This window comes from Diabrotica virgifera, chromosome 2, assembly GCF_917563875.1.
Source record: "Diabrotica virgifera virgifera chromosome 2, PGI_DIABVI_V3a".
NCBI classification, from domain to species: Eukaryota; Metazoa; Arthropoda; class Insecta; order Coleoptera; family Chrysomelidae; genus Diabrotica; species Diabrotica virgifera.
The window spans coordinates 76185154-76211658 of record NC_065444.1 but is presented as its reverse complement, the minus strand read 5'-3'; the positions used below and the strand labels follow the sequence as shown (position 1 = coordinate 76211658).

Genomic DNA, 26505 nt, shown 5'->3' with positions numbered 1-26505 from the left:
TCTTAAATATGCCCGGAACATTAATAAAAAAAATCAAATATTTAAAAACTTTAAAAAATTTCGTTTTTTTTACTTTTTTTTTGCTTATAACTTTAAAACGATTCATTTTGGAACAAAGTCGTATAGGAATAAAACAAAGATAATTAAATTTTCTATCAGATACGATTGGTTAAAAATGTCTTAATTTAACACCCTTGCTGCAAAATGGCAATAAATATAAAATAAGGGGGCAAAACAAGCCTGTCCTTATTCAATGTTTTTCCATCACTTAGGTTACACTTGGAACCTTCTTAATTCGCTTAGAAAATTTTTGTAATGTGCTAAAACCGTCCACCAAATTTCATTAAAATTAACTTACTAGATTTTGCAAAATAATTTTGCAATCTAAACTTTTTTTAAAAAATTAAAATTTTTTAAAATCTTGCACAACAAAAACTAGAACATACAAAGATTTGTCAATTTTTTTACATATAAAGAAGCACTCCACCTATCTAATGCACTTTACAGAATTGAAATCGGATTATTAAAGCAGCCTCAATTTTTTGGCTTATAAACAAATTAGTGCTGTGCCCAGGAGGGGGTGCTAAGGGCTTCTTTATTTAGATGGACTTACTCAAGTGTTTTTTATGTATTTTGACCCGTAGAACACGAATTTTTTGGGTAACAGTTGATCCGGATGTCGATAAGATAGTTATAAATAAAGAACTTGAGGAATTACATAACATCGATTTTTCGCAAAATAAAACATTTTTTTGTATTTCTTGGGCAATTCTAAGCTAAAAATATTGTTATAAGTTTTTTCGTAGGATGCATAGTTTTCGAGATAAATGCGGTGGTACATTCAAAAAATCGAAAAATTGCAATTTTTGAAACTTTTGATTAACCCCCTCTGTGGCGCAGTGGTAAGGCTCTGTTGAAACGAAAGGTCGGGAGTTCGAATCCTACCAGGGGCAGAAATTTTTCATTTATTATAAATTAATAAATGGAAAATAGTTTCTGTCCTTGTGGGATCGGTACTTACCGGAGGGACCGCAGACGTTCGGAAACAATTAGCGTCTCTTTGTAAAGACAATGACGTCGACTTTGCAAAGTAACAAGACACTTACTCAACACACACACTACACATTACTCCCCTGACTTAGTGATAAGTTATACAATTACGTGGCTAAAGGTTCTAGTTCTAAACCAAAGCCAGAATCAGAGAAAAAAAAACTTTTGATTAAAAAATAAAATAGCAATTCTGCTGACAGCATTTGAAAGTTTAAGTCAAATTATAGCGGTTTTAATTATTTGCATTGCTAAAAATTAATTTTTTTATTATTAAACAAAGCTATTTGTTTATAAGCCAAAAAAATGTTTATAATTTTAAAACATTGCTGACGCCCCTTAAATAATCCGATTTTAATTCTGTAAAGGGTAATAGATAGGTAGATCACCTCTTTATATGTAAAAAAATTAGCCAACTTCTAAATGGTCTACTTTTTGTTCAGAAAGATTTTTAAAAATTTGAACTTTTTTAAACACATATACATTGCAAATTTATTATGCAAAATCTATTAGGTCGATTTTAATGAAATTTGGTAGACCATTTAAGTAAGTTATAAGAATTTTCTAAGCGAATTACTAAGGTTTTAAGTGCCACCAAAGTGGTTAAGAAACATTGAATAACAACAAGCGTATTTTGCCCCCTTATTTTGTATTTATTGCTATATTGCAGAAAAGTTAATACCTTAAGACATTTTTGACCAGTCGTATATCATACAAAATTCAATTATCTTTATTTTATTTCTCTACGACTTTGTTCCAAAACGAACCGTTTTAAAGTTATAAGCAAAGAAAGCAGAAAAAAATCGATGTTTTTCGAAATTTTTAAATATTTAAATTTTTTTATTAATGTTCGGGGCATATTTGAGAATGAGCATAAGTCAATTATTATTACTGAAGGTGTCAGCTAACTTTATCTGCAAAAATCCGAATGCCACCTCTCACATCCAAAAATACACGTTTTTTTACAGATTAGTCCTGGTCTACTTATATCATTACCAATTAAGTATACATATTTACTAACCCAAACTAACAGACTCGTCCCTTCAGACTTAGTCCGATTCTTCAAGGTCTGTCCTAAAAAGATAATTGCCCAAAAGTTCTTCGTCTCAATTATAAATGTAGGACAAAAAACAAGTAATTGGACAAAAGTAGGTCTCCTAACTTAAGTTCAATGATTTGATTTAGGTTGATTTGTGCTGCATAGGAAGTGTATATAAAGATAAAATAGAACCATTTATTCCATTACAGTGGTGCATTTCCATGCAAGTGTAGGTACTTAGATATATTAATATTTTTATTGTTGGTTATTGTCAGTGTTTCTCGAGGGGCTTTCACAATGAGATTGTGGTCAGCGATGTTTTTCTTTGTTGTTTTATTCTCCGTTTTGCAATGTTTGTTTGCATTACCTGTTGGAAAACCGGAAAACGTAAGTAGTAGATATAACAATTTCTATTGGTAGGCCAAGGTAATAGACAAAGATATACCCTGTTCGTGACACTTCAGCAGCCAGGGTACTGAAGCGTTTTTTCGACAGGTAATACCTATAGGAACAAATTATAACTATTTCCTGCGTAGGATCTGGCGTCCATTTTTATTTATAAACAATTAACTGTCAAAAAATGGCATTTTCCCCTTTTATTCAAATCAACGGAAAACAGTGAAACTTATGATATTTTTAGTACAAATATCTTCGAGCTTATGGAAAAAGCTTTAAAATTACGTATTACAAAGTTTGTTATATACTCATTTATCGTTAATATAATTGCGAAAAATGGTCGGAATTGCAAAAAAAATATTTTCTCAATAACTGTTTTAAAAATTAGTGTACAGCTTTGAAATTTTTGTCAAATGAGGGTTCTTTGGTGCTTAATATGTAATAAAAATTTCAAAGCGATTCATTCAATTGTTTAAATTTTATTCAAATTGTTTATCCCAGAGAGCATTTTTTTGCAATAACGTAAGTCAGAAAAATATGACCTTACAACCATTCCACAGGTGTCAAATGAAAGAGAATGAGCTACATTTTCAACATGGTTTAAAAAAGTGAATAAAAAATGCATTTATTAGTAATAAATAATTATGCAAAAGTGTCGTCAATTTTTCTTTATAAACTTTTTGAATAACTTTTTCCAAAAAAATTAACTTTTTTACCCTGTTTTAAGTACACAACTACTAAGTAATGTTATCTACATCATAATTGATAAAAAACTGTAATAAATATGTATATTTTTTTATATAACAAAATAAAAAGTTTATAAGGAAAGATTTACGATACTTTTGCATAATTATTTATTACTAATAAATGCATTTTTAAAGCACATTTTTAAACCAAGTTGAAAATATAGTTCATGCTCTTTCGTTTGACACCTGTGGAATTGTTCTAACGTCATTTTTTCTGACTTACGTTATTGCAAAAAAAATGCTCTCTGGGATAAACAATTTGAATAAAATTTAAACAATTGAATGAATCGCTTTGAAATTTTTATCACATATTAAGCACCAAAGAACCCTTATTTGACAAAAATTTCAGAGCTGTACACTAATTTTTACAACAGTTATTGCGAAAACAATTTTTTTGCAATTCCGACCTTTTTTCGCAATTATATTAACAATAAATGAGTATATCAAACTTTGTAATACGTCATTTTAAAGCTTTTTCCATAATCTCGAAGATATTTGTACTAAAAAACCATAAGTTTCCCTGTTTTCCATTGATTTGAAAAAAAAGTGAAAAATGACATTTTTGGCCACACAATTGTTTATAAATAAAAATGGCCGCCAAATCCTACGCAGCAAATAGTTACAATTAATAGGTATTGGTCTTATAGGTATTACCTGTCGAAAAAACGCTTCAGTACCCTGGCTGTTCAAGTGTCATGGAAAAAATGGACTATGGGTGCTACTATAGTATGCGGCCTGCCTCGATGGTGCGATGCACCTGAAGGATTTGAATAAAATAATGAAATGCAAGAAAACTATTTTAGAAAAAAAATATTTATTCACAAGTAAAAATATTTGGAGTAAAATAAAGGTAAAATGAAAGATTTACAAAAAAATTATTCTTGTAATCTACCAGGCCATTTTATTTGAAGAGAGGGGTTGATTTTTGCGTATAGGCCTGGGAAAAGACTACGGTGTCATTTGTATACTAGTAAAGAAACTAAATTTGCATAAAGTCTAGTAGTAGTATAAATATTTATTTATTACAAAAATTGGATAAAAATTTATTTATTAAACATTTCGCCTACAAAGGTGCCTTTTTATTCATTATTGTGTGCAAACCCTTCTGAAAAAAGATTATCGTGATTATCCGCACATATACAGGGTGTTTCATTAATGATTGTCCATATAGTAACTGGAGAAACCTTAGCACAAAATACGAAGATTTAACCTAAAACACTTAAATAAAATGTGGTTCCTTACTGAGTTACAGGGTGTTTTATCTAAACATTTAAAAACTATTTTTGCTCAGCATTTTAAAACTATTTGACATATTCTTTTCATACTTGGCAAAAAGTGCAACTACTAGACACACTACTAAATTATGATAAACAAACGTTTCTAGTTACTACTAGAGGCGTACGACAGGGGATGGTGAATGGTTGACGCTTCGCAAATTCTACGCCACTGGAGGAATTACTGTTTTAGTGCCATTTTTAGATTCTCCAATACTTTCTAAGTAAATAACATACTCTTCATTAGTAACGATAAAGTCATTAGTTTTCGAGATATTTGAAGTTAAATATGAAACAGCACAGTTATTTTGATTAATAATTATTTATAATATGATTCATATGATTAAAATTTAAAAATTATTTGTACCCAGTACTTTAAAACTATTTGGCGTATCCTTATCTTCCATGGTAGAAAAGGGAAGGTACTGTACACCCTACTAAATTAAGATAAATAAACGTTTCTAGCTACTACCAGAGGCGTACGACAGGGGATAGTGGCTGGTTGACCCTTCCCAAATTCTACGCCACTGACGAAATTGCTATTTTAGTGTAATTTTTTGATTTTGCAATACTTTTTATGTAAATAATATACTCTTCATTCGTAACGATAAAATGATTAGTTTTCGAGATATTTGAAATTAAAAATGAAGCGACACAATACATTATCAAAATAACCGTGTCGTTTCATTTTTAACTTCAAAGATCTGGAAAACTAATGACTTTATCGTTACAAATGAAGAGTATATTATTTTCATAGAAAGTATTGGAGAATCCAAAAATTGAACTAAAATAGCAATTTCGCCAGTGGCGTAGAATTTGGAAAGGGTCAACCATTCACTTTCCCCCGTCGTACGCCTCTGGTAATAGCCAGAAACGTTTGTTTAACATAATTTAGTAGTTGGTACAGTACCTATACTTCCTGACAAGTATGAAAAGGATACGTCGAATAGTTTTAAAATGCTGAGCAAAAATAGTTTTTAAATTTTTAGATAAAACACCCTGTAACTCAATAAGGAACCACATTTTATTTAAGTGTTTTAGGTTAAATATTCATTTTGTGCTTAGGTTTCTCCAGTTACTATATGGACAATTATTAATGAAACACCCTGTATACGAGTAGGTACAGTACTTACCGACAAAAACAATCTTTACAAAGTGAATAAAACTCATAAAAGAGGAATTATTATTTTAATTTTGCAAATTAATACTTTGTCATACCAATTTTAGTTGGGAATAAAATCGGCATATTCTCAACTAAAATGGCGAATTCTTATGACAAATTAAATTATTATTATTAAGTATTAGTTTGTAAAATTAAAGTAATAATTCTTATGATTGATGCGCTTTATTCATGTTGTAAAGATTTTTTTGTCGGTATTGTAATATAATACAGCTTATACAACGCATCTCTCGGTAGACCGCATGCTATAGTAGAAACGCGACGGCAGACCGCATACTATAGTAGCATTGTCTATTTTTAACGCTTAAATAATTTAATATAATATGTACATTGTATCATCATCTATGCATTTTTTCTTTCTTCCTTTGTCTCAAATGTTGTTCAGTGTGGGCGATTTCTTTTGTCGAAGCTGTTCATGTGCTATAAAACATGATTTTTCTATGATGGGAAAAACGTATGACATTTTATTTCTGTTGACGGTTAAAAAACATCAGTTTTTATGAAATTATCTTATATTTATAATAAATTCTATATTAAATTATACCTTCATAAGAAATTGTTGGATACAAGGGAGTCCAGAAACTGAATCTTTTCACCTCTCAATTTTTACAGAATGGATCGATTTGCTTGAAAATTTGAGAATAAGTAGTGAATAGTCCAAGGATCAAAATCTATATGATGCCGAAAGGCACTTTTACCATGGGGGTGGCCGCCACCCCATCTCGGGAGTGGAAATTTTTTATTATATTTTGACCAAAAAGTTGATAAAAACCTTCATTCTAAGCAAAAAATGTTCTATACATTTTTTTGATAAAATTAATAGTTTTCGATTTATTCGCTATCGAAAGTTAGTTTTATATCGAAAAAATCAATGTTTTTTTATATACTTATTTACGATTCACTCAATTTTTGCCGTAGAAAATAGTTTTTCAAACCAAGTTCTTGGGAATTAAATATCCTACAATTTTATATTTAAACATTTTTTCGTATCTCTAATTCTAATCTTTCTATTCTGAAGAAAATGGCATTTTTTACCAAATTACAAAAATTCGTTATACGCTTTTAACTCCAGTTTTCTAAAAACTAATCATTCTAAGCCTGTCAAACTTCTAGAATATATTAATAATACATAAATGGCCAATGACTAAAAACACCGCTAACTTATATTATTATGTTTCCAATTGGATTTCTCCCTTTTTTTTTTCAAAAAAATATATTGATTTTTTAACCGTACTTTTTTATTTTTTTATCTCAGAAAGTTTGGTAAAAAAGAATTTTGTAGGCTTTTACAAGATCTATAAGCCTATTAATATTAAATATTTTTAAAATCCTCAGTCGCAAAAAGAGGTGACTTTGAAAGGGTTGGTAAAGGTGGTTTTTGCATGTTATTGCAAGTTTTAATTATCAATAGCTCACTCAATTTTTGCCATAGAAAAATTTTTTGCAAACCAGGTTCTTGGGAATTAAACAAGCTATAATTTCATATTTAAACATTTTTTCATATCTCTGATGCTAATCTTTCTATTCTGAAGAAAAAGCCACATTTTTGCAAACTACAAAATTTCGTTATTCGCTTTTAGCTCCATTTTTTTAAAAACTAATCATTCTAAACCAGTCAAACTTAAATAAAGAAGACCAAATAAGGTCAATGACTAATTTCAATTAGGGTGGTAATTAGGGGGTTGCTTCCAATCACTTTTTCGCTAAAAAAATAGGGACTGACATTCTTTTCATTATAAGTCACTTAATTTTTAAGCTGGAGACTTTTTTTTTATTTCTGTAGATAGGTATTTTTAAATACTTTAAATTAGTTTGAACAAGTTATCCTCGAAAAATGCATAGTTTTCCCGTGTTTGGACTTTGAAACTACAATAGTTAGTATTTGACGAAGAAGAGCTAACATATAATAAAGTATAGCTCGATTACTATTGGTCTTAAGAAAAAAAAAAACGGTTTTGTTTATTTTTTCAAAAGGTACATTTTTGTTAAGTAAAGTTGTTTTGATAAAACGAAAACTTTTGGAGTTATTAGCAGAAAACTTATTAAAAACATTTTTCGATATAAAACTAACACTTTCGATATGTCTAAATCTGCAATAAAAATTTGGGGGTCCCATTTAAGATTATAAAGTAGCCCCCACCCCACCTCCGTGGGGGACCGTGTTTAGTATCATTCGATAGATTTTTCAAAAACATTTTTAAAGTGTATTTTGCAGTTTTTCGATCTGATGTTCGTTTTGCGAAATATCGTGGAGTTTGTATTAAAAATTTTAAATTTACCCCCGACCCCTCTCCGTGGAGGGTCATGTTTAGTACCATTCGATAGATTTTTGAAAAATATTGAAGACGTATTTTTTAGTTTTTCGATCTGACGTTCATTTCGAGAAATATTCGCTTTTTTTGTGGAACTCTTTGACCTTTGACTCACCCATTTCCTTACGCCCCGCTTAAATCGTCAGATTTTTGAAATATACACTCTTTTGCATGTAAGTACATAACTTACCTTATCTTAATCTGACAATTTCGAGTATTTTTAAGGATAGATTTATTTTCGGGCCCCCCTTAACGAACTTCCCTGTGTTAAGAGCCAATATATGGTAGAGGGCACCAGGGTACCCTCTACCCAGGGGTAGAGGTTCAATTTGCAGGGTACCAGGTTTCTCCCCATATGATAATCTGACGCGCTCGAGTAACTGCAAAAATTCCTGCTTGGGCTCCCCTACCATAAATGGTTCTGCGTGAAATGTACTCATACTGGAATATTCGACAGATTTCAGCTTTGGATACCCGCCCAATCAACTTGTAGATACTTTTTCTTAATTCTAATTTTTATGACAACTTAAAGCGAAAACTTAAAAATAGATCAATCTAACTGATAGTATAAAAAGTGAACAAACTTTTGTTTCCGAAGGCAACTTTCATTAGGTACATATTTCGTTTTTGTTAAAATTAAAGCCAATGAATTTTGTGCCAAAACTTTTAGGATATACGTTAGACCCATTTTTTTTATTTTTTTGAAAGTAGGTATTCAATTTAGGCAGGGCCTATTTTACCACTAGGCCTGTGAGGCACCTGCCTCGGGCCCGCATTTTAATAGGGCCCGGAAAGATCGCCAAAACAATTTTTTATTGCAATAACAAAATAAATTTTTAAAATTCTTTCATTTTACCAACAGAAAATGATTAATGATGACTCCACTGTTGATTTCCAAGTGACTTCACCTGTCACAAATACATCTCCGTCACCTATAGAAAACGACAATGTCAAATAACTCTTTTCCAAATACGCTCTGAGCTTCGCTGGTGTCGCTCCTGGCGGATTACTAATTCAACTTTCACCGGTAATTTTTAAATTTATTATTTAATTGTTATCGCTTAATATTTACAACGCCAAAAAGTAATTAAATTGTAACAGATTTTTTTAAGATTTTGCTAATCATTTTGACGTTCTATTGATGAAATATTAATTTCTAACTTCGGATACTTTCACAATTATCGTGTAGATGGCGCCAAGATTAATTGATTAATTTATAATTACATATTACGAAACATTAAAAAAACGTAAATTCAGTATTTAAAACGTTAGTGTATTTAAGGTAAAAATATATACCACAGCTTTGATCAACTAATATTTTTTATAATTAATGTTTTTAATTTTAATTTTAAATTAATCACTTTGACATTTATGTCAAATTTCCGGTAAACGTTTACAGACTTGCCACTACTGGCGCTCGCGAATTTATAAATATCCCCTCTACGTACGAGCTCACAGCGTATAGGCTCTGAGCTTCGCTGGTGGCGCTCCTGGCGGATTACTAATTCAACTTTCACCGGTAATTTTTAAATGTAATATTTAATTGTTATCGCTTAATATTTACAACGCAAAAAATTAATTAAATTGTACTCGATTTTTTTAAGATTTTGCTAATCATTTTGACGTTCTATTGATAAAATATGAATTTCTTACTTCGGATACTTTTACAATTATCGTCTAGATGGCGCTAAGATTACCGTTTATTTCAATCAACGATATTACGGAACATTAGAAAAACTTAAATTCAGTATTTAAAACGTAAGTATATTTAAGGTAAAAATATATACCACAGCTTTGACCAACTAATATTTTTTATAATTAATGTTTTTACTTTTAATTTTAAATTAATCACTTTGACATTTATGTCAAATTTCCGGTAAACGTTTACAGACTTCCCATTACTGGCGCTCGCGAATTTGTAAATATCCCCTCTACGTACGAGCTCACAGCGTATAGGGGATTGGCCAAAACATTTAAATCAGAAAATTCAACAATATTTTATAAATAATCGGCCGAATCAATATATTGATAAAATTAGTGAATGTGTTACAGAACTGGATAAAAAAACCAGTCATTTGCAAAGTGCGATTAGTGTACAGTTCTAAATGTAGCCGTATTTATTGTTACGTTTTGTAAACTGATTTCCATAAAAATTATTGTTCTAACTTTCGATGCGTATAATGACTGGAAAAATATCAATAGAACATTTATTCAACATCAGCGATATCCTGAACATATTTTCATCAATTGGTACGTTAGTCAAGAGAAGTAGTACAGCAGAACAAATTGTAACAATGGAAAAAAGTTATTTAGAAGAATTAATAGAAAGATACCCACTCTTGAATTTGATGAATTAATGTGCCATTAAAAAATTAAATGAATTGAATGAAACTCATTAAAAAATAACCATAACAATATACATACAATCAATGTAACCATTTTTAGATTAATGCTATATCAACAGTATTTTGTGCCAAGAAGTTGTTTTCTCTATCTCTATAGACAAAGAAAATTGATAGATTTTAGGATATAGGCAGAAGAGTACACAAAATATTGAAGCACAAGACAAGAAACGATAATATGATGAAACTTAAGACAATAGCCACATCTACGGACCAGATTCCAAAAGATTGACTTCACTCTACATTTATCGCTCGACCCAAAACCCCACGTGCGAAATTCTGCAAGAAACATCGTCTAATAAACCTAATTAGGGCAGTCAATGAGGGTATGTGGCTCCGAATTCCATCCTACTATATCGATTTACGTGATATTTTCACAGTAAGTAGGGAATGGCCAAAGAAACAAAGTATGTCCTATGCCGATGTGTGCTTTTGTCTTGGGGGGCGGTTTCCACCCCTTCTCAGGGGTGGAAAATTGTTTGCTTAAATAACTACGGAAGTTGCTAGAGAACCTCTCTATTAGCCTTGCGATATCCAATATTGGACATAGGCCTCCCCTTCGCTCCTCCATCTTTCTCTATACTGAGCCATGTGCATCCATTTTGAACCTGCTTGGTGTTTTAGGTCATCTACCCATCTCATCTGTGGTCTTCCTCTCTTTCGTTTATATATCCATGGTCTCCACTCTGTAATAATTTTATTCCATCTTTCGTCTTTTTGTCTAATCGCATGACCGGCGAATTTCCATTTTAGTTTAGCTGTTTGACGAGTAGCATCTTTAACTTTTGTGATATTTCTTACCCAGAAATTCCTTTTTCTATCTGACAGTCTTACGTTGATCATTTGTCTTTCCATTGCTCTTTGTGTTTTCGCAATACTGTCCATATTCGCTTTTGTGAACGTCCATGTCTGACATCCATATGTAAGGACCGGAAGAATACATTGGTCGTAGATTTTCGTTTTTAGATATTGAGGGTATTTTTTATTCTTCAATATGAAGCTGAGCTTACCAAAGGAGGCCCACGCTAACTTCGTTCGTCTTACGAGATTTCAGTTATAAAAACTGCTCTACAACAACTACAGAGGGTAGTACATGTCACCAACTCCATCAATAAGCTCACATATTGAGATTATTATAGCTGAAGAGGAAATCGAGCAAATGAGGAGTTTAAATACTTGGGTTGTCTGCTAAACGATAGTTGAGACCTTAAGAAGGCTGAAATAAAGAGCAGAGTAGAACCAGCCTGAACTGCTTTTTTGAAATAACGTAAATTTTTGACTGATTGAAGTTGGATTTCAATCTGAGTTACAGCATGCTAAAATGTTACGTTTTGTCTTTTCTCTTGTACGGAATGGAATCTTGGACGTTAAAAGCCAGATTAATTAACAAACTTGAAGTTTTTGAAAAGTGGTACCTGCGCAGAATGCTTAGAATATCATAGAAGGGCAAAGTAAGAAATAAGGAAGTATTAAGAAGAACGGGGAATCAATTGAGAAGATTAGGAACTTTTTGATTATAGAAAAACTAAGAAGACTACATTTTTAGGACACACATTATAAGGAGACATTCTTCAGCAATTAGTATTAGAGGGAAAGATATAGGATATGAGAGGTGTAGGACGTAAAAATATGTTATGGCTGCGTAGTACTTGCCAACGGACAGGAATCCATAGCTCGCAAATTCTTCGCAATGCTGCTAAAAATAGAATAATTTATTCTTGGCTATATAACATCTTACCTGACGTGAATGAAACACATTTAGTCTTCCTCGGCTATAGTTTCTGGGTATCCATTCTATGATTCGCCTTATCCACCGTCGATCTTATGTTTAGAAGTACCCTCTCCAGTTCCACTTAGCGTCGTGATTCTTTTGATGCAGTAGCGTACTGATAGATCCGCGGGCCCTGGTTCCAGTTATGATGCGGGCCCCCGCCCAATAATGCGCCCCTCCCCCAATTATGCGGGCCCCGCCCAATAAAAACACACATTGTATATTAAAAGTTTTTAATAAACATTAAATATAAATCATCATATAACTTTTATAAAAACCTGGTTTTAGACCAGGGCGCATCTGTAAAAATATTAGTACATTTGGACGTTGAGAGGTGACTCAAATTTTTTTGCAGAAATTGCTTGAAAATAGCTCAAATAATAATATTTGAGTTATCCTCCCAGTCAAAAAGGTCCGGAACATTGTTTAAATAATTAAAATGTCAAAAAATTAAGGAAAAATTCGATTTTTTCTTCATTTTTTGATTATAACTTTAAACATATTCATTTCCGAGAAAAGTTGTACTGACCTAAAAGTTGCGTAATTAAATTTGCTACAATATAGGATTAGTTAAGAATTTTAAAAATTGTCACCCTTGTTGCAAAATAGCAATAATTACGAAAAAAACCATAAAAAAACAAGTATTTGCATTTCACGTTTTTCAACCATATTATGCTACACTTAGGACCTTCATATTTTACCTAAAAAACTTTATGATATAACAAAATAATACTGTGAATTTCAGTAAGACCGGGTCAATAGATTTTGCAAAATAAATTTTGCAATCCAGCTTTCGCAAAAAAAAATTATTTTTTCCAAATGTTACAGGACCGAAAATAAAGCAAAAAGCAAGTTGAATTTTTTACAACTTATATAACAATACCAATTCATTTACTACATTTACCATTCATCTGCAATTTGCAAAATTAAAATCGGGTAACTACCACGGCGTCAGGAATTTTTTTAAATAAACAATAATTTTTGGTGCTACGCGCAGGACAGCGGATACGTTTGCTCTGATTGGGCATTCCAATGATCTTTGATAATTATTGATACATTTTAATTTTTAGTACATTTCGATATAAATAAATAAATTTGTTTATTGCAAAATAAAAACACATACTCTGTCTTTTGAAATAACACTTTTTTTAGCAATTTTTTAGCTTTTTTTCTTTGTTCATATATTTTAAGTTAGGGAATAAAAGTTTATTATTTTTAAACATATGCAATTGAACAATATTTCACAAACAATAATCAAATTAGTTTGATTTTTGTGGAATTAAAATATTAAAATACAACAAACTATAGAGGAACAAAATATAGAGGAAGAAAATAATACAATAGATACAGATTGGAAGAAATTTTGGTGGAAATCAACTTCTGTGAATCTAACACCGCTGTCCTGCGCGTAGCACCAAAAATTAATGTTTATTTAAAAAAATTCCTGATGCCGTGGTAGTTAATCGATTTTAATTTTGCAAATTGCAAATGAAAGGCACAGTACTCTTCTATAATATGCAAAAAAAATCAACTTGTTATCTCCTTTATTTTTAGTCCTGCGACATTTTGAAAAAATGAATTTTTTTTGCGAAAGCTGGATTGCAAAATTTATTTTGCAAAACCTATTGAACCGATCTTAATGACATTTACATTATTGTTTTATTATAATATACAGTTTTTCTGGATAGAATATGAAAGTCCTAAGTGTAGCATGAATGGTTGAAAACGTAAAATGCGCATATTTTTTTTTATGGTTTTTTCGCCATTTATTGCTATTTTGCAACCAGAGTGATAATTTTTAAAATTTTTAACCAATCCTATGTTGTAGGAAATTTAATTACGCAACTTTTATGTCAAATTCTCGGAAATGAATACCTTGAAAGTTATAATCGAAAAACGAAGAAAAAAATCGAATTTTTCCTTAATTTTTTGATATTTTGATTATTTAAACAATATTCTGGACCTTTTTAAGTGGGAGGATAACTCAAATATTATTATTTGAGTTATTTTCAAGCAATTTCTGCAAAAAAATTTGAGTCACCTCTCAACGTCCATCTCAAAACAGATGCGCCCTAGACTATTTATGTTTATTTCAGTTATCAAGAATTATTACTTAAAAGTAAAAGCTAAAGAATGATGATGCTATAAAAACAAACAAAAGAAGCATCTTTCGTCGAGGTAATTGTCTTGGGATTAGGCATTTTTATAACCCTGCCAAAAGTATAAAACTTGCAATGACTGTGTCAATTTGCAAAATTTTACAACTTTCTAGTTTACAACTAATCCATGAAACGTGCAGATATAAATATAAGTTTTTGAGTTAAAAGGTACCTACACAGGCGGTAATTCTTTACATGTGTTGAAACCAGAACTTGCGTTTTAGTCACTTTCTTTTAGTAGGTAAAACAAGTACAGAACCTTCCAAAAGTTAGTTTTCCTTGTGTCTATTATTAATTTTGTTTTCAAATTTTTTGATAATTGTATTCTTCGATTTTATTTATAAATAACTACACAAAAATAAAAATTTATTAAGAAGTTACATTTTCTATTGTGTACTTGTGTAGTGCAAAATGTCCCTATCAAATTAGAAAAACAAAGGAAAGAGCGCGCTAGAGCGGGCCCCTGCGGGGCCCGGGCCCTGGTTCCGCGGTACCATGCTCAGTACGCCACTGTTTTGATGACGTCTTGTGTAGAAAAGGCATGCGGCTTGAGATTGAATTGTTTATTCCATTCTTCTGAATCTTCAACCACCTTGTCTTCTCCGGGGTTGTTGGTGTATTTTCTGGATTTGTTGAATGGACTGTATTATTTGGAGTTTCTTTTAGTAAGTAAAAGATAAAAGTAACACGATACAAACTTTTATTTCTTTACGCACTATAGGTAACAGGAACAGGTATGGGTGACAATATCGAATATGTTGTTACGCTAATTTTAAGTTTTCGCAATCGCTGTGACAAATTCTGGTTCTTCAAGTTAATATTTGAGATTCAGAGAGCATGGAGATTTTTCGGTGAGACTTTTCTAATGACAGACTATTTTTTAATTTTTTAGATTTTTGTTAATAAAAAAACTGATTAGCAACGCAGAACTTGATCTGTGACGTTAATAAATGCTGACGTCACACAATAAAATATACAAAACGCGAAGAAAGATTTTATTGCACGAACACTTTGAAATTTGCAGGGTTGGAAACAAATCAGTTTTCAACCATCTTGAACTCCTGATCTTTGCTTGATTTGTTGGTTTATGGGGTTTCGAAGACTCACGTCCACAATTGCACGTTCCATGACTCGATGTGTACCTAACTCTTAAGTTTATTTGCGTTAGTGTTAAAATCTCTTCTCTATAAGTTTATAAGGGAAAAATACATTGGTTATAAACCTTTCGCCTGAGACACATATGGGAATTACACTTTTTAGAATGTGGTTTAGTTTGCATATGTCGCCCATGTCAGGTATATTTTCCTCTTACGCCAGTCAATGGGAGCAAGAATAGGATATTGCCGATGTGTGCTTTTATCTTGGGGGTAGCTCCCACCCCTTCTCAGGTATGAACATTTTTTGGTTAAAATAACCACGGAATTCGCTGGAGAACCTAATTCTAAGCAAAAACTGTTCTATAATTTTTTGTCAAAACTCAATACTTTTTGAGTTATTCGTGGTTGAAACATAACACCTTTCCGAACGGTTTTTCGCAAATACCTTAAAAACTATGCATCTAACTAAAAAAACTATATAAAACATTTTTATAGGTTATAAAAAAAACAAAGAGACGCTTGCCTTCACAAATCTTCCACTTTTAATACAAAAAGAGATATGGTAGATGAAAAGAGTTTGTTTTCTTGGTACATGCCCAAATTGGTGTATTCAACTTGAAATAACAGAGAAACGGTCGATTTTAGGTGTATGACGCTATCAATACCTTTTGTAGTGCTTGAAAAGACCTTTAAAATGAGCAATATTAAAGATCTATTTCATTCAAACTAAGCAAGATATGCTGAAAACAAAATTGATAACTAATGTATTTAAAAAAAAAGAGAAGTAATTTTAAACCCCATCCACCAGAATGTACATGCATCGTTTTCCTTCTACAATACCTTTTATTATAGTGTCATTTCTATGTTCAAAAAGTTCGACGGGTTTAAAATGAATGGTTTAAAAAAAATAAGATCAAATTATAGAGCGGATTTTTAAATTTTCTTAAAAATATTCCTTTTTCTCCACGTAACTTGAAAATGATAAGAGATACAGTAATGAAAAAAAAAAACAAAATTTTTATCTAAAACAACCCCACATTTTTGTTTGGTATCTTTTTTTCGTATCTCTTATCAATTTCGAGTTACATGGAGCAAATGAAAGATTTTCAAGAAAATTTAAAAATGCGCTGTATAATTTCATCTTATTTTTTTCAAAAACCGTTCATGTTAAACCAGTCCAAATTTTTGGACATAGAAATAACACTATAATAAAAAGTATTGTAAAAGCAAAAGTATGTATTTTCATTCTGATGGATGAGGGGTTAAACATACTTCTCATTTCTTCTTAAAATACATTAGTCATCAATTTTTTTGTAGCATATCTCGCTTAGTTTGAATGTAATCGACAATCGACATTTAATATTACTCATTTTAAATGCCTTTTCAAGCACTACAAAAGTTACTAGTATCATTATAAACCTAAAATCGACCGTTTCTTTGTTGTTTCAAGTTGAATACACCGATATGAGCATGCACAAAAAAAACAAACTCTTCTCACCTACCATATCTCTTTTTTTATTATAACTAGAAGATTTATGAAGGAACGAATCTCTTTGTTTTTTTTTATAAGGTACAAAAATATTTTGTACAGCTTTTTTGTTAGATGCATAGTTTTTAAGATTTTCGCAAAAATCCGTCCGAAAAGGTGTAATTTTTCAATGAAAATTGCCAATTTTCAACCACGAATAACTCAAAAAGTATTGAGTTTTCAAAAAAAAATTATAGAACAGTTTTTACCCCCCCTTTTTTTTACCATTTTTAATTATAGAACCCCCCCCCATAAGATAAAAGCGCACATCGGCATAGGGTAGACTTTGTGTCTTGGGCATAAACCCTATCTATTGTAAAAATATCAAGTAAATCGATGTGGCAGGATAGAAGTCGGAGCCAAATACCCTCATTGACTGCCCTACCTGTATCTCTGCATGTCAATCAAACTGTTGATCTCATCTTTCTCGTATACATACACATTTATTACAATTTGAAAAATCATGAAAGTAATATTGTTCTTAACAACCTCTGTTTTTCAGGCGTTGGAAGTGATGTCCCAAGTTCCACAATGGCATTGCATGCGATATAGAAAATTCGAATTGGTAAGAAGATGTAGAAGCTACAAAAACAGTATCAGGAGGTCATGACTGAAGAGGTTTCAATAAAGGCGTATTGATCTCAATTATTTATCTATTTATACTCTAATTTAAGCGTAGATATATTAATAAGTTAAGATTATTTAATATTTATGGAAATTGTACGTACCTATTTGGAAATATATTTGTCTTAACATGTACACTAAATGTTTACTGTACTTACCTGCTTCATCTTCATTAGCCGTTTTGAGTCCACTGCTGAACATAGACCTCCCATAAATAATTCCATTGTAAAAGATTCATCCTGATAAATTGTATGATTTTGATCTTCTGGGGGCTTATGTTAAGCCTTGCATTTGAATTTCATTCTGTTACTACAGAGTGACATACATTTGCCGTGGTAAGATAAGATAATCAAGTTATACACGGCATCATCATTGGCTTGAGAATTATTTTTGAGCTTTGGCCTGTTCCAGGATTCCTCCATTCCGATCTGATTCTTGCTTTTTTCTCCAATTTTTTTTAAAGTTATAGGAGATATCATTTTCTATGCGCTCTATGTATTTCAGCTTCGGCCTTCTTATTGTTCTTTTTTTTACTGGCGTTTGTTTTAATAAATGTTACGATATACGGATCCTGTTCAAAGTTGTATATTATTCACCAAATTATATAATGTTATAGGAGATATCATTTTCTATAGGTTCTATGTATTTCAGCTTCGGCCTTCTTATTGTTCTTTTTTTTTACTGGCGTTTGTTTTAATAAATGTTACGATATCCGGATCCTGTTCAAAGTTGTATATTCACTACTGTGGCTACTAAGCTTTACTCACTTTTAGAGAGTGTACAGTTTTCTACACCATTTGTTAGTAGCGGTCTTATTAAGGTTTTGTATATTTGGCATTTTGTTTGGAGAGATGATGTGGGTCCATATTATATTCACTGGTTTTTTGGAGGATCTGCCATAGAACAAATCTCTATAGTCTATTGTTGACTTCTGTCTGAAGAAGCCACATTGATATTTGCCAACTTTTTTTTTCAGCGTATGGTCTAAGCCTTTTATAAATGACATACATCATCATCAGTGACACCTCAGCTCGTGATGAGCCAAAGCCTTCTTTAGAACAATCTTTTATTCACCCCTGTCCCTTGCTCATGCTCTAAATTTAATATGTAGATGTTCTGTTCTGTTCGCTTATTCAGTTGCCAGGTTTCACATCCATACAGTACTACTCTTTTAAAGATGCTATTATATAGCTCTGTTTTCTTTTCTTTTGATATGGTTTTTGACCAAAGTAGTGAGTTCAAAGCTCCTATTACTTTCTTTCCTTTCATAATTCTTTCCTCTATTTCGAATTCTTTCCTTCCACTTGGTTGGATTTTAGTTCAAAGGTATACATAACCAGAGCATCGTTCGATAACCATATCATCCTTTAGTTGTAACTCATTTTTTTCTCCTCCTATTCACATATATTTAGTTTTCGCTATTGGCTCCGTGCGTCTCCCCTCTACTTACAGTCACGTGACACGCTGTCAAATTTTGTAAGGACGTTTTAACATTGAGTCTTATGGGATTATTTTGTTAAACTTGAATATTTTATTTTGTAGTGATAATAACCGAAAAAAATTGTTAGAATTCATTAGTTATTAATTTATACTGTAATTTATAGTGCAACAAAAATATTTTCTTTTGCGTTAATAAAGATTTATTGACATAAACTGCGATAGTGAGGTTATGTATACAAAATCGAACTGATAATTAATATTGGAAAGTGAAGAATTTATATCAGATTAAGTGCGTTTTTATTTTCTGTTTATATTAATACATAATATCACTAGCGTGACACGGCATTTTTTTTAAATGTCTCATTTAAACATACACAAAGCGTCCTTATAAAATTTCAAAAATCCGCCACCATGAGCAGGTCGGTCGATTTTGCTTTGACACTTTGTTAACGCTCGGGGCGAATATTGACGTATAGGCCCCATTTTTGGTATTCTCGGAACAGTCGGTCTGTCATAAAAAATATTAGATCATCTTTATCCTGGGCAATCACCACCTGATCGTCAGCAAAATGTAGTGTGTATAGTGTTTAGCTCGTTTAACTGTATTCCCATGGCAGAACATGATTTCCGCCATTTATTCAAGACCTCATTTATATAGAATTTAACCAGTGTTATAAATAAGCTACATCCCTGTCACAGTATATAGAGGTTCCACAGTAAAACCACTCCTCTGTCGGCGCTTTGATCTCAAGAAGTAATACCGGCAGTACGCAATTGGTAGTTCACCAGTGGTGGATGTGGGTTTTCCCTGTTAAAATCCGTACGTTTCTATGCGACTAGCAATGCGAGAGTGGGGCAAAAGCGACTAAGAACATTGCGCGGTCGCCATGCGCGACTACAGATTTTACTTCCAATTTTTCGGAGAGTGGTTCTACTGTTCCCTCTTTATACTGTGTCCCTGTCGTAGTCCCTTTATCACCATGAAGCTATCGGATAATATTTTATTGATTTTTATGTTTGATTGGGTGTTGTTATATAATTTGTGCACTTCTTTTTATTAAAGTTCTATTAATAGGGGATTTTTCAGGACTTGCCATAATTTACACAGTCACAGTGGTACCAGTGGTACGGTATCATATGCCATATGCCTTAGTTAGATCAACGAATAGCAGATGTATTTCTTTGTCTCTGGCTACTTTTTTTCATTGAGTTGATCGTGAACATGTGGTCGATGAAGGATCTTCCTGCTCGAAATCCTTATACGTACTTTTCAAAAATCGGAATTGGTAAAAACTAAAAGGCAATTTTATAAATTAAAATTTACTCTCATACAATTCGATTTGACAAAATGTACACTACTATGAAATAAAGGGGGAATATCAGTACAAAATTTATATAAAATAAGTGAAAAGTTCCCTCTTACGATACATAGTTACAGTAATCAGCAAAAATCCTTTTTTGTACAATTCAAATAACACCTCAAATCTCTATATATGTAATAAACCACTCCATAACAAAATTTTCGAAAATAGTTGTGGGATATTCTATTATTAGTTACACATTGGGGGCAGGCGTTTTGCATTTAAGTGCTCGATTAAATTTTTCTGCATTAAACACAGTATTATTAAGTGTTGCCTATTTTGGACTTTACATGCATGTGGCAAACATGAACAACGGTAGGTGGACTAAACACATGGTGGAGTGACGTCCTAGGTTTACTGCAAATAGAAGTAGACCTTCAACACGATGAAGAGACTATATTATGAAAGGGATCACAAACTCGATTATACATATACTGTGGAGGCCTCTAAAAATCTACCCGATCTTAACAAACCCCCGAGATTCGAAATGAAATAAAAGCCTTTGTACTTCTATCTTCTATAATTAGCTTTAAGTCAAAAGAGTTAACAGCTTGCAAAATATTAAAGCGAAAAATAAACAATATATCTCTAAAATGGATAATTATAACACACCGCGTATAATTAAAGTGTTTGTACCGTAACCCGGAATTTCGACGTGCATTATTACAGTATCTTCGGAACTTACTTATATTATTACCGGCCGACGCGGAAACATTTCCGATGCTCTTCGTTCGGTATCTTGAAAAGTTCTCTAAAGTATGAGTTTTTTATTACGCGGCTCGGAAAAATCCGATCTCCCGTATCTTGTCTTGTCAATTCATATTCTCTTACAACACTCTGATTCTGAATACTCGTTACACATTTCAAGGTAAAATTCTTCCCATCATTTAAGCGATTCTGCTGATTCAACAAAACAATATGATATGTATCTGACGTAATTATTATCAAAACAAACCGATAAGTGGAAGAAGGTTGCTGTGCCCATATTACGAAAATATTCACTACCCAGCGCTTTTAACAATTCTCAATAACTAACGGTTTTGCATACAGGGTGCACACAAAACAAGCAACAATTAATATATTTAAAATGGCTCGAACAGCAGCATTGGAAACGACTGAATCTGTTCAGCAGTGGACACCATCATGTTGCAGCCAAATATAAATGTTGCTTAAATATATTCATAGGTATAGGTCGTAGGTCGAGCTCCACCATTATTCTATACCTAAGCGTTTGGAGGTTGTGAAAGGAAATGCTTCTACTTTCATTTCAACATCTTTTCTCCACGTAAAGAGTACAAAAATGGTGTTTTCAAGGGTAGATGTATTGTCAGAATAAAAGGTTATCCCTAACATCGTCCAATAGCTTCCATTTGCAGTTCACCTACTTCGTCGTTGAAGAGAAGTCTTTTGACTTCTTGTTGCTTCTATAGAGGTCGCTACTAGTGTACCCAGGCATTTTATGGTACTATAACGACCATGAAGATAAAGAACATTTCATTTCACATTTCATATGATAAAAAGATTGCCGATGTGAGTCCATAATACAAGGTTATGAAAAAAGGGTAGATATCCACAATTTTAGTTTGTTTATTGATGGTAAAAAGGCTACCGGTTTTGGGACTTACAATGTTTGCCCCATCATTTGGAGATGATGATGACATACGCGATCCACATATTAGCAGCGAACCCCTTGTAACTGATATCTTTTCGTTTTGTTTTTTCTAACAAACAAAAACTTCTGTATTCGTGGCCTGATGATGGGGCAACAATTGTACCTTATTGCATTACATTTCAATTCGAGCTGTAATACCACAAGAAGTGTTTATGATGAGAGGTCGAAACACGGGTAGAATAGTGGAGCTCGAATTGGAAACAAATCCAATCGTCTAGTTTAATTTCAACTTCTTATCTCTACGAAAATACTGCAAAAGATGGTGTTTTTCAAGGGTGAACTGTATAGATTTATTGTCGGAATAAAAGGTTATTCCTAATATAGTTCAATAACTTCCAGTAAGCTTGAATTTGAGGTCCACCTACTATCGGAATAAATGACGACCATTTTGACTAAGGAAAAAGACAACAACAATTTGACAGATAGAAAAAGAACAAAATACAAAAGAATCAGATACAAATCCTCTCGTGGAAGCTTTTCCATCAGTGTCCCAATCTTGTATTTTTTTATGTTCTAAGAGAAACTATTCCTATTTAGCTTTTAACCAGGATTGCTATTCTTTTGTAGCGCAATTGGCGCTTCTTATCAGTTGATCTTCTTGTAATGCCTATCCATTTCGGTTACCATCGTAACAATCTGTACTTTGCAGACTGGTGGTCTGAAAAGATTTGTGGTTATTGTGTTAAACCACGTCCTACGTAGATTTTTCAGCCAGAAAATCCTTCGCCTTTCTGGTCCTCGTTTTCCTTCACTTTTCCCTGTAAAATTAGTTGCAGCATGTGTTCCTCATGACGTTAACAAATGTTTGTTTTGTATTCTTAATAAAATACCATGATTAATAACATATAAGATATCTTCATGCAGGATTCTACGATAAAGCCATATTTCGAAAGCCTCAATTTTCTTGGAGGTGTGTCTGTGAGAATACAGGACTCAACTCCGTACAACAGTGAAGGAAAGATATAACATTAGTAATCTGATTTTCATGGGTATTGATAAATCATGTCATTTGAATAGCTTAGCCATTTTTTGAAATGCAGATCTTGCTCTCTTTATCCTACCTACTTTTGATTTCTAGGGAATAGTCACAATTTTCATTGACGTTCGTACTGAGGTAGATTCTGTTTTGATTCTTCCTATTTATTGACCGTTCACACTGATTCGTCCAAATTGCTGTTCCTTCATCATCATACATTCTGTTTAGTGAAAGTCCATATCTGGCGACTTAGGTACTTCTGTGATTATATTCTTTAACTCCCGAAGGGCTTCAGACCTGTCCGCGAATACCACCGTGTCATTTGATCTACCAAATATTTTTCTAAATATGTATTGACTTTCTCAATCTCAATGCTACTGTTATATTCAATTATTTTCTGTTGCCAATTACTATCATGCTTTTCGGGGATTTTACATACGAAAAACAACACAATTCTGGACTGGTTTTTACTAACGCGGCCAAATTAGTATGATAGAATTGATCCAAAAGATGGCATAACCCAGACATCCAAAGTGAAAGTTATCCTTTTTTATTTTTTTTGTAAGCATTTACTAACAATCAGAATTACATATTCTATGAGTTAATTTGATAACAAGTACAATAACTTATATCAACTATAGTATTGTACACTAAAATGGCGTTATGAGGTACATCACCCAGCGGTTTCACCTCAGTTTCAGCGAAGATCTATGGGCCATAATCTTCTGTTGTTTAGTGGCTGCAGTAGTGGTAATATTAATTGGTTGGGGTGGCCTTCCAATTTCTCGTGGTGTCTGTTGGCTCTTTCTTGAATTACTGTGCTGACTAACGGGATGTTTAGCTCTCTATGAAGGGTTTGGTTGGAAATGTATTACGAGGCATTTGCGATGGTGCGTAGAATTTTTGATTGAGTTCTTTGGATAATTTTTGTGTTTCATTTGCTGGCACAACTCCATAGTTCTATACCGTACGTCCATATAGGTTTGATGACTGTTTTATAGATCAGCAGTTTGTTCTCAATTGAGAGTCGAGATTTTCTACCTATAAGCCAATTAATTTCTTTCACTCTCAACTCAATTTGTTTCTTCTCCTTTAAAATGTGTTGTTTCCAGTTTAATTTAGAATCAAGATGAAGCCCCAGCTGACGATATTCTGTTGTGGTATGTTGACTTGATTAAGGTTAATATTTGGGCATTGGTCTTTCCTTAGTGTGAAAGTTATATGTGTTGACTTAGTTTCATTAGCTTTATCTTCCATTTCTTTAACCACTGTCCAATTTGGTCTAGGTGTTCTTGAAGTTTTAATACTGCAGCTGTTGGATCCTCTTCAGTTGCAAATATTGCTGTGTCATCAGCGAAAGTTCCAATGGTGGTTTGTGGAGAGGTTGGTAAATCGGATGTGTACAGTACATAAAGAAGTGGACCCAATATACTACCTTGTGGGACTCCTGATTGAATTTTGTTACGGTTTGATAGTTCATCCTCCACTTTAGTTTCAAATTCTCTGTGATTTAGATATGATTTTAATAAGTCAAAGTATTTGTTGGGTAGAGATTTTTTGATTTTATAAAGTAATCCTGGGTGCCATACCTTATCAAATGCTAGCCTGATATCCAAAGCTCTATTAATTACATTTGATATGCGATGGCATTGTTGCACTATAGAATGAGCTTGCCGGAATCCAAATTGGTGTTCTGTGATCCAGTTTTGGAATTCTAGGTCGCTCTAAGTTTTGACATTATTGGCAGTATACTTATTGGGCGGTATAATGAAACATCCGTTAAAGCTTTACCAGGTTTCGGTATCATAATTACTTGGGCAATTTTTAGTGATATAGGCCAATAATTAAGTCTTAAGATTGCATTTAATATGTACAATAACTTCATTATACAGAAAGTTATCCTCCTACGCCAAATTGTTCTATATGGTCCACATAATGTTCAGAATAAAGTCACACCATTTTGAGCGTCGGGTTTGGGGGGAGAAATCGGTAAATTCGTAGTTTTTTACGTTTTTCGTCAATATTTCTAAAACTGTGCGGTTTAGCATGAATAACCCTCTATACAAAAATGTTCTACAATAAATTTGAAATAAAAAAGGTCCTACGCATAATCCTTATAAAATGAACGGTTCCAAAGTTACGGAGGTAGTATAGTAAAATTGGTCCAAAAAAAGGCATAACCCAGACATCCAAAATAAAAATTTTTCTCCTATACCAAATTGTTCTATATGGTACACATATGGTTCAGTAAAAAGTTACAGCATTTTGAGCGTCCAGTTTGGGGGGGGGGGGGAGTTGGAGGAGAAGTCGGTAAATTAGTAGTTTTTTTACGTTTTTCATCAATATTTCTAAAACTATACTTTAGCGTAAACAATGTTCTACATAAAATTTAAAACAAAAAAGGTCCTATACATAATTGATATAAAATCAACGGTTCCAGAGTTACGGAGGGTGAAAAGTGGAGGTTTTCGATATTTTTTATATTTTTTGGGCAATTGATGATAATTTTGGGTGGTGAGGTTGACGTTTCTTCAAGGGCTTATCACTAACATACCATCGGACACTGAAATAGCAAATTTGATTTATAAAACACAATCCTGTTAAAGAAAATCAGTAGGGAATTGCCAAAAAATATAAAAAATATCGAAAACCTCCACTTTTCACCCTCCGTAACTCTGGAACTGTTGATTTTACAACAAATATGTGTCAGACCTTTTTTATTTTAAATTTTATGTAGAACATTTTGGAAAGCATTTGGAAAACTGAGAGAAACTTTTAAAAGTAAGTTACCCACATGTCTAAAGAGAAAGGTATTCGATCAGTGCGTCCTCCCAGTCTTGACGTACGGATCAGAAACACGCTTACCTTAACTAAAGCCTCGGCTATCAAACTAAGAGTCACGCAGAGAAGAATGGAGCGGTCAATGTTAGGAATAACTCTGCGAGACAAAATCAGAAACGAAGAAATCAGGAGAAGAACAAAGGTGACTGACGTCATCGAGAGGATAGCCAGGTTGAAGTGGAGATGGGCAGGACACGTAGCCAGAATGACAGATGGGCGATGGACGAAGAGGTTATTGGAATGGAGGCCAAGAGAAGACAAGAGAAGCGTCGGTCGACCGCCTACAAGATGGACTGACGACTTAAGAAAGGTAAATAAAAACTGGATGAGGGCGGCGCAGGATAGATGGGGTTGGAAACGAGGGGAGGAGGCCTATGTTCAGCAGTGGACTTTTGAGGCTGGATGATGATGTAGAACATTTTTGTATAGAACATTGTTTCCGCTAAAGTATAGTTTTAGAAATATTGATGAAAAACGTAAAAAAAACTACTAATTTACCAATTTCTCCCCTATCTCCCCCCAAACCTGACGCTCAAAATGGTGTAAGTTCTTACTGAACAATATGTGGACCATATAGAACAATTTGGTGTTGGAGGAAAACTTTTACTTTCGATTTTTAGGTTAGGCCTTTTTTGGACCA

General features: G+C 32.7%; 1 protein-coding gene across 3 annotated transcripts in view; it reads left to right on the top strand.

The window, feature by feature from the left end:
- Window positions 1-17717, top strand: part of LOC114334514 (uncharacterized) — a 72036-nt gene extending 54319 nt beyond the window's left edge. For 2 of the 3 annotated variants that reach the window (XR_003653113.2, XR_003653112.2), the window contains exon 3: window positions 17454-17717. Coding sequence is in view for 1 of the 3 variants with exons in the window: in XM_028284576.2 (XP_028140377.1) it covers window positions 2384-2473; window positions 17454-17561 (198 nt within the window). In the remaining 2 variants the exon portion in view is untranslated. Of the gene's footprint in view, window positions 1-2321; window positions 2474-17453 lie in introns of those variants that run through there. The other variant, XM_028284576.2, reaches the window with a different exon arrangement.
- The last annotated feature ends 8788 nt before the right edge of the window (window positions 17718-26505 follow it).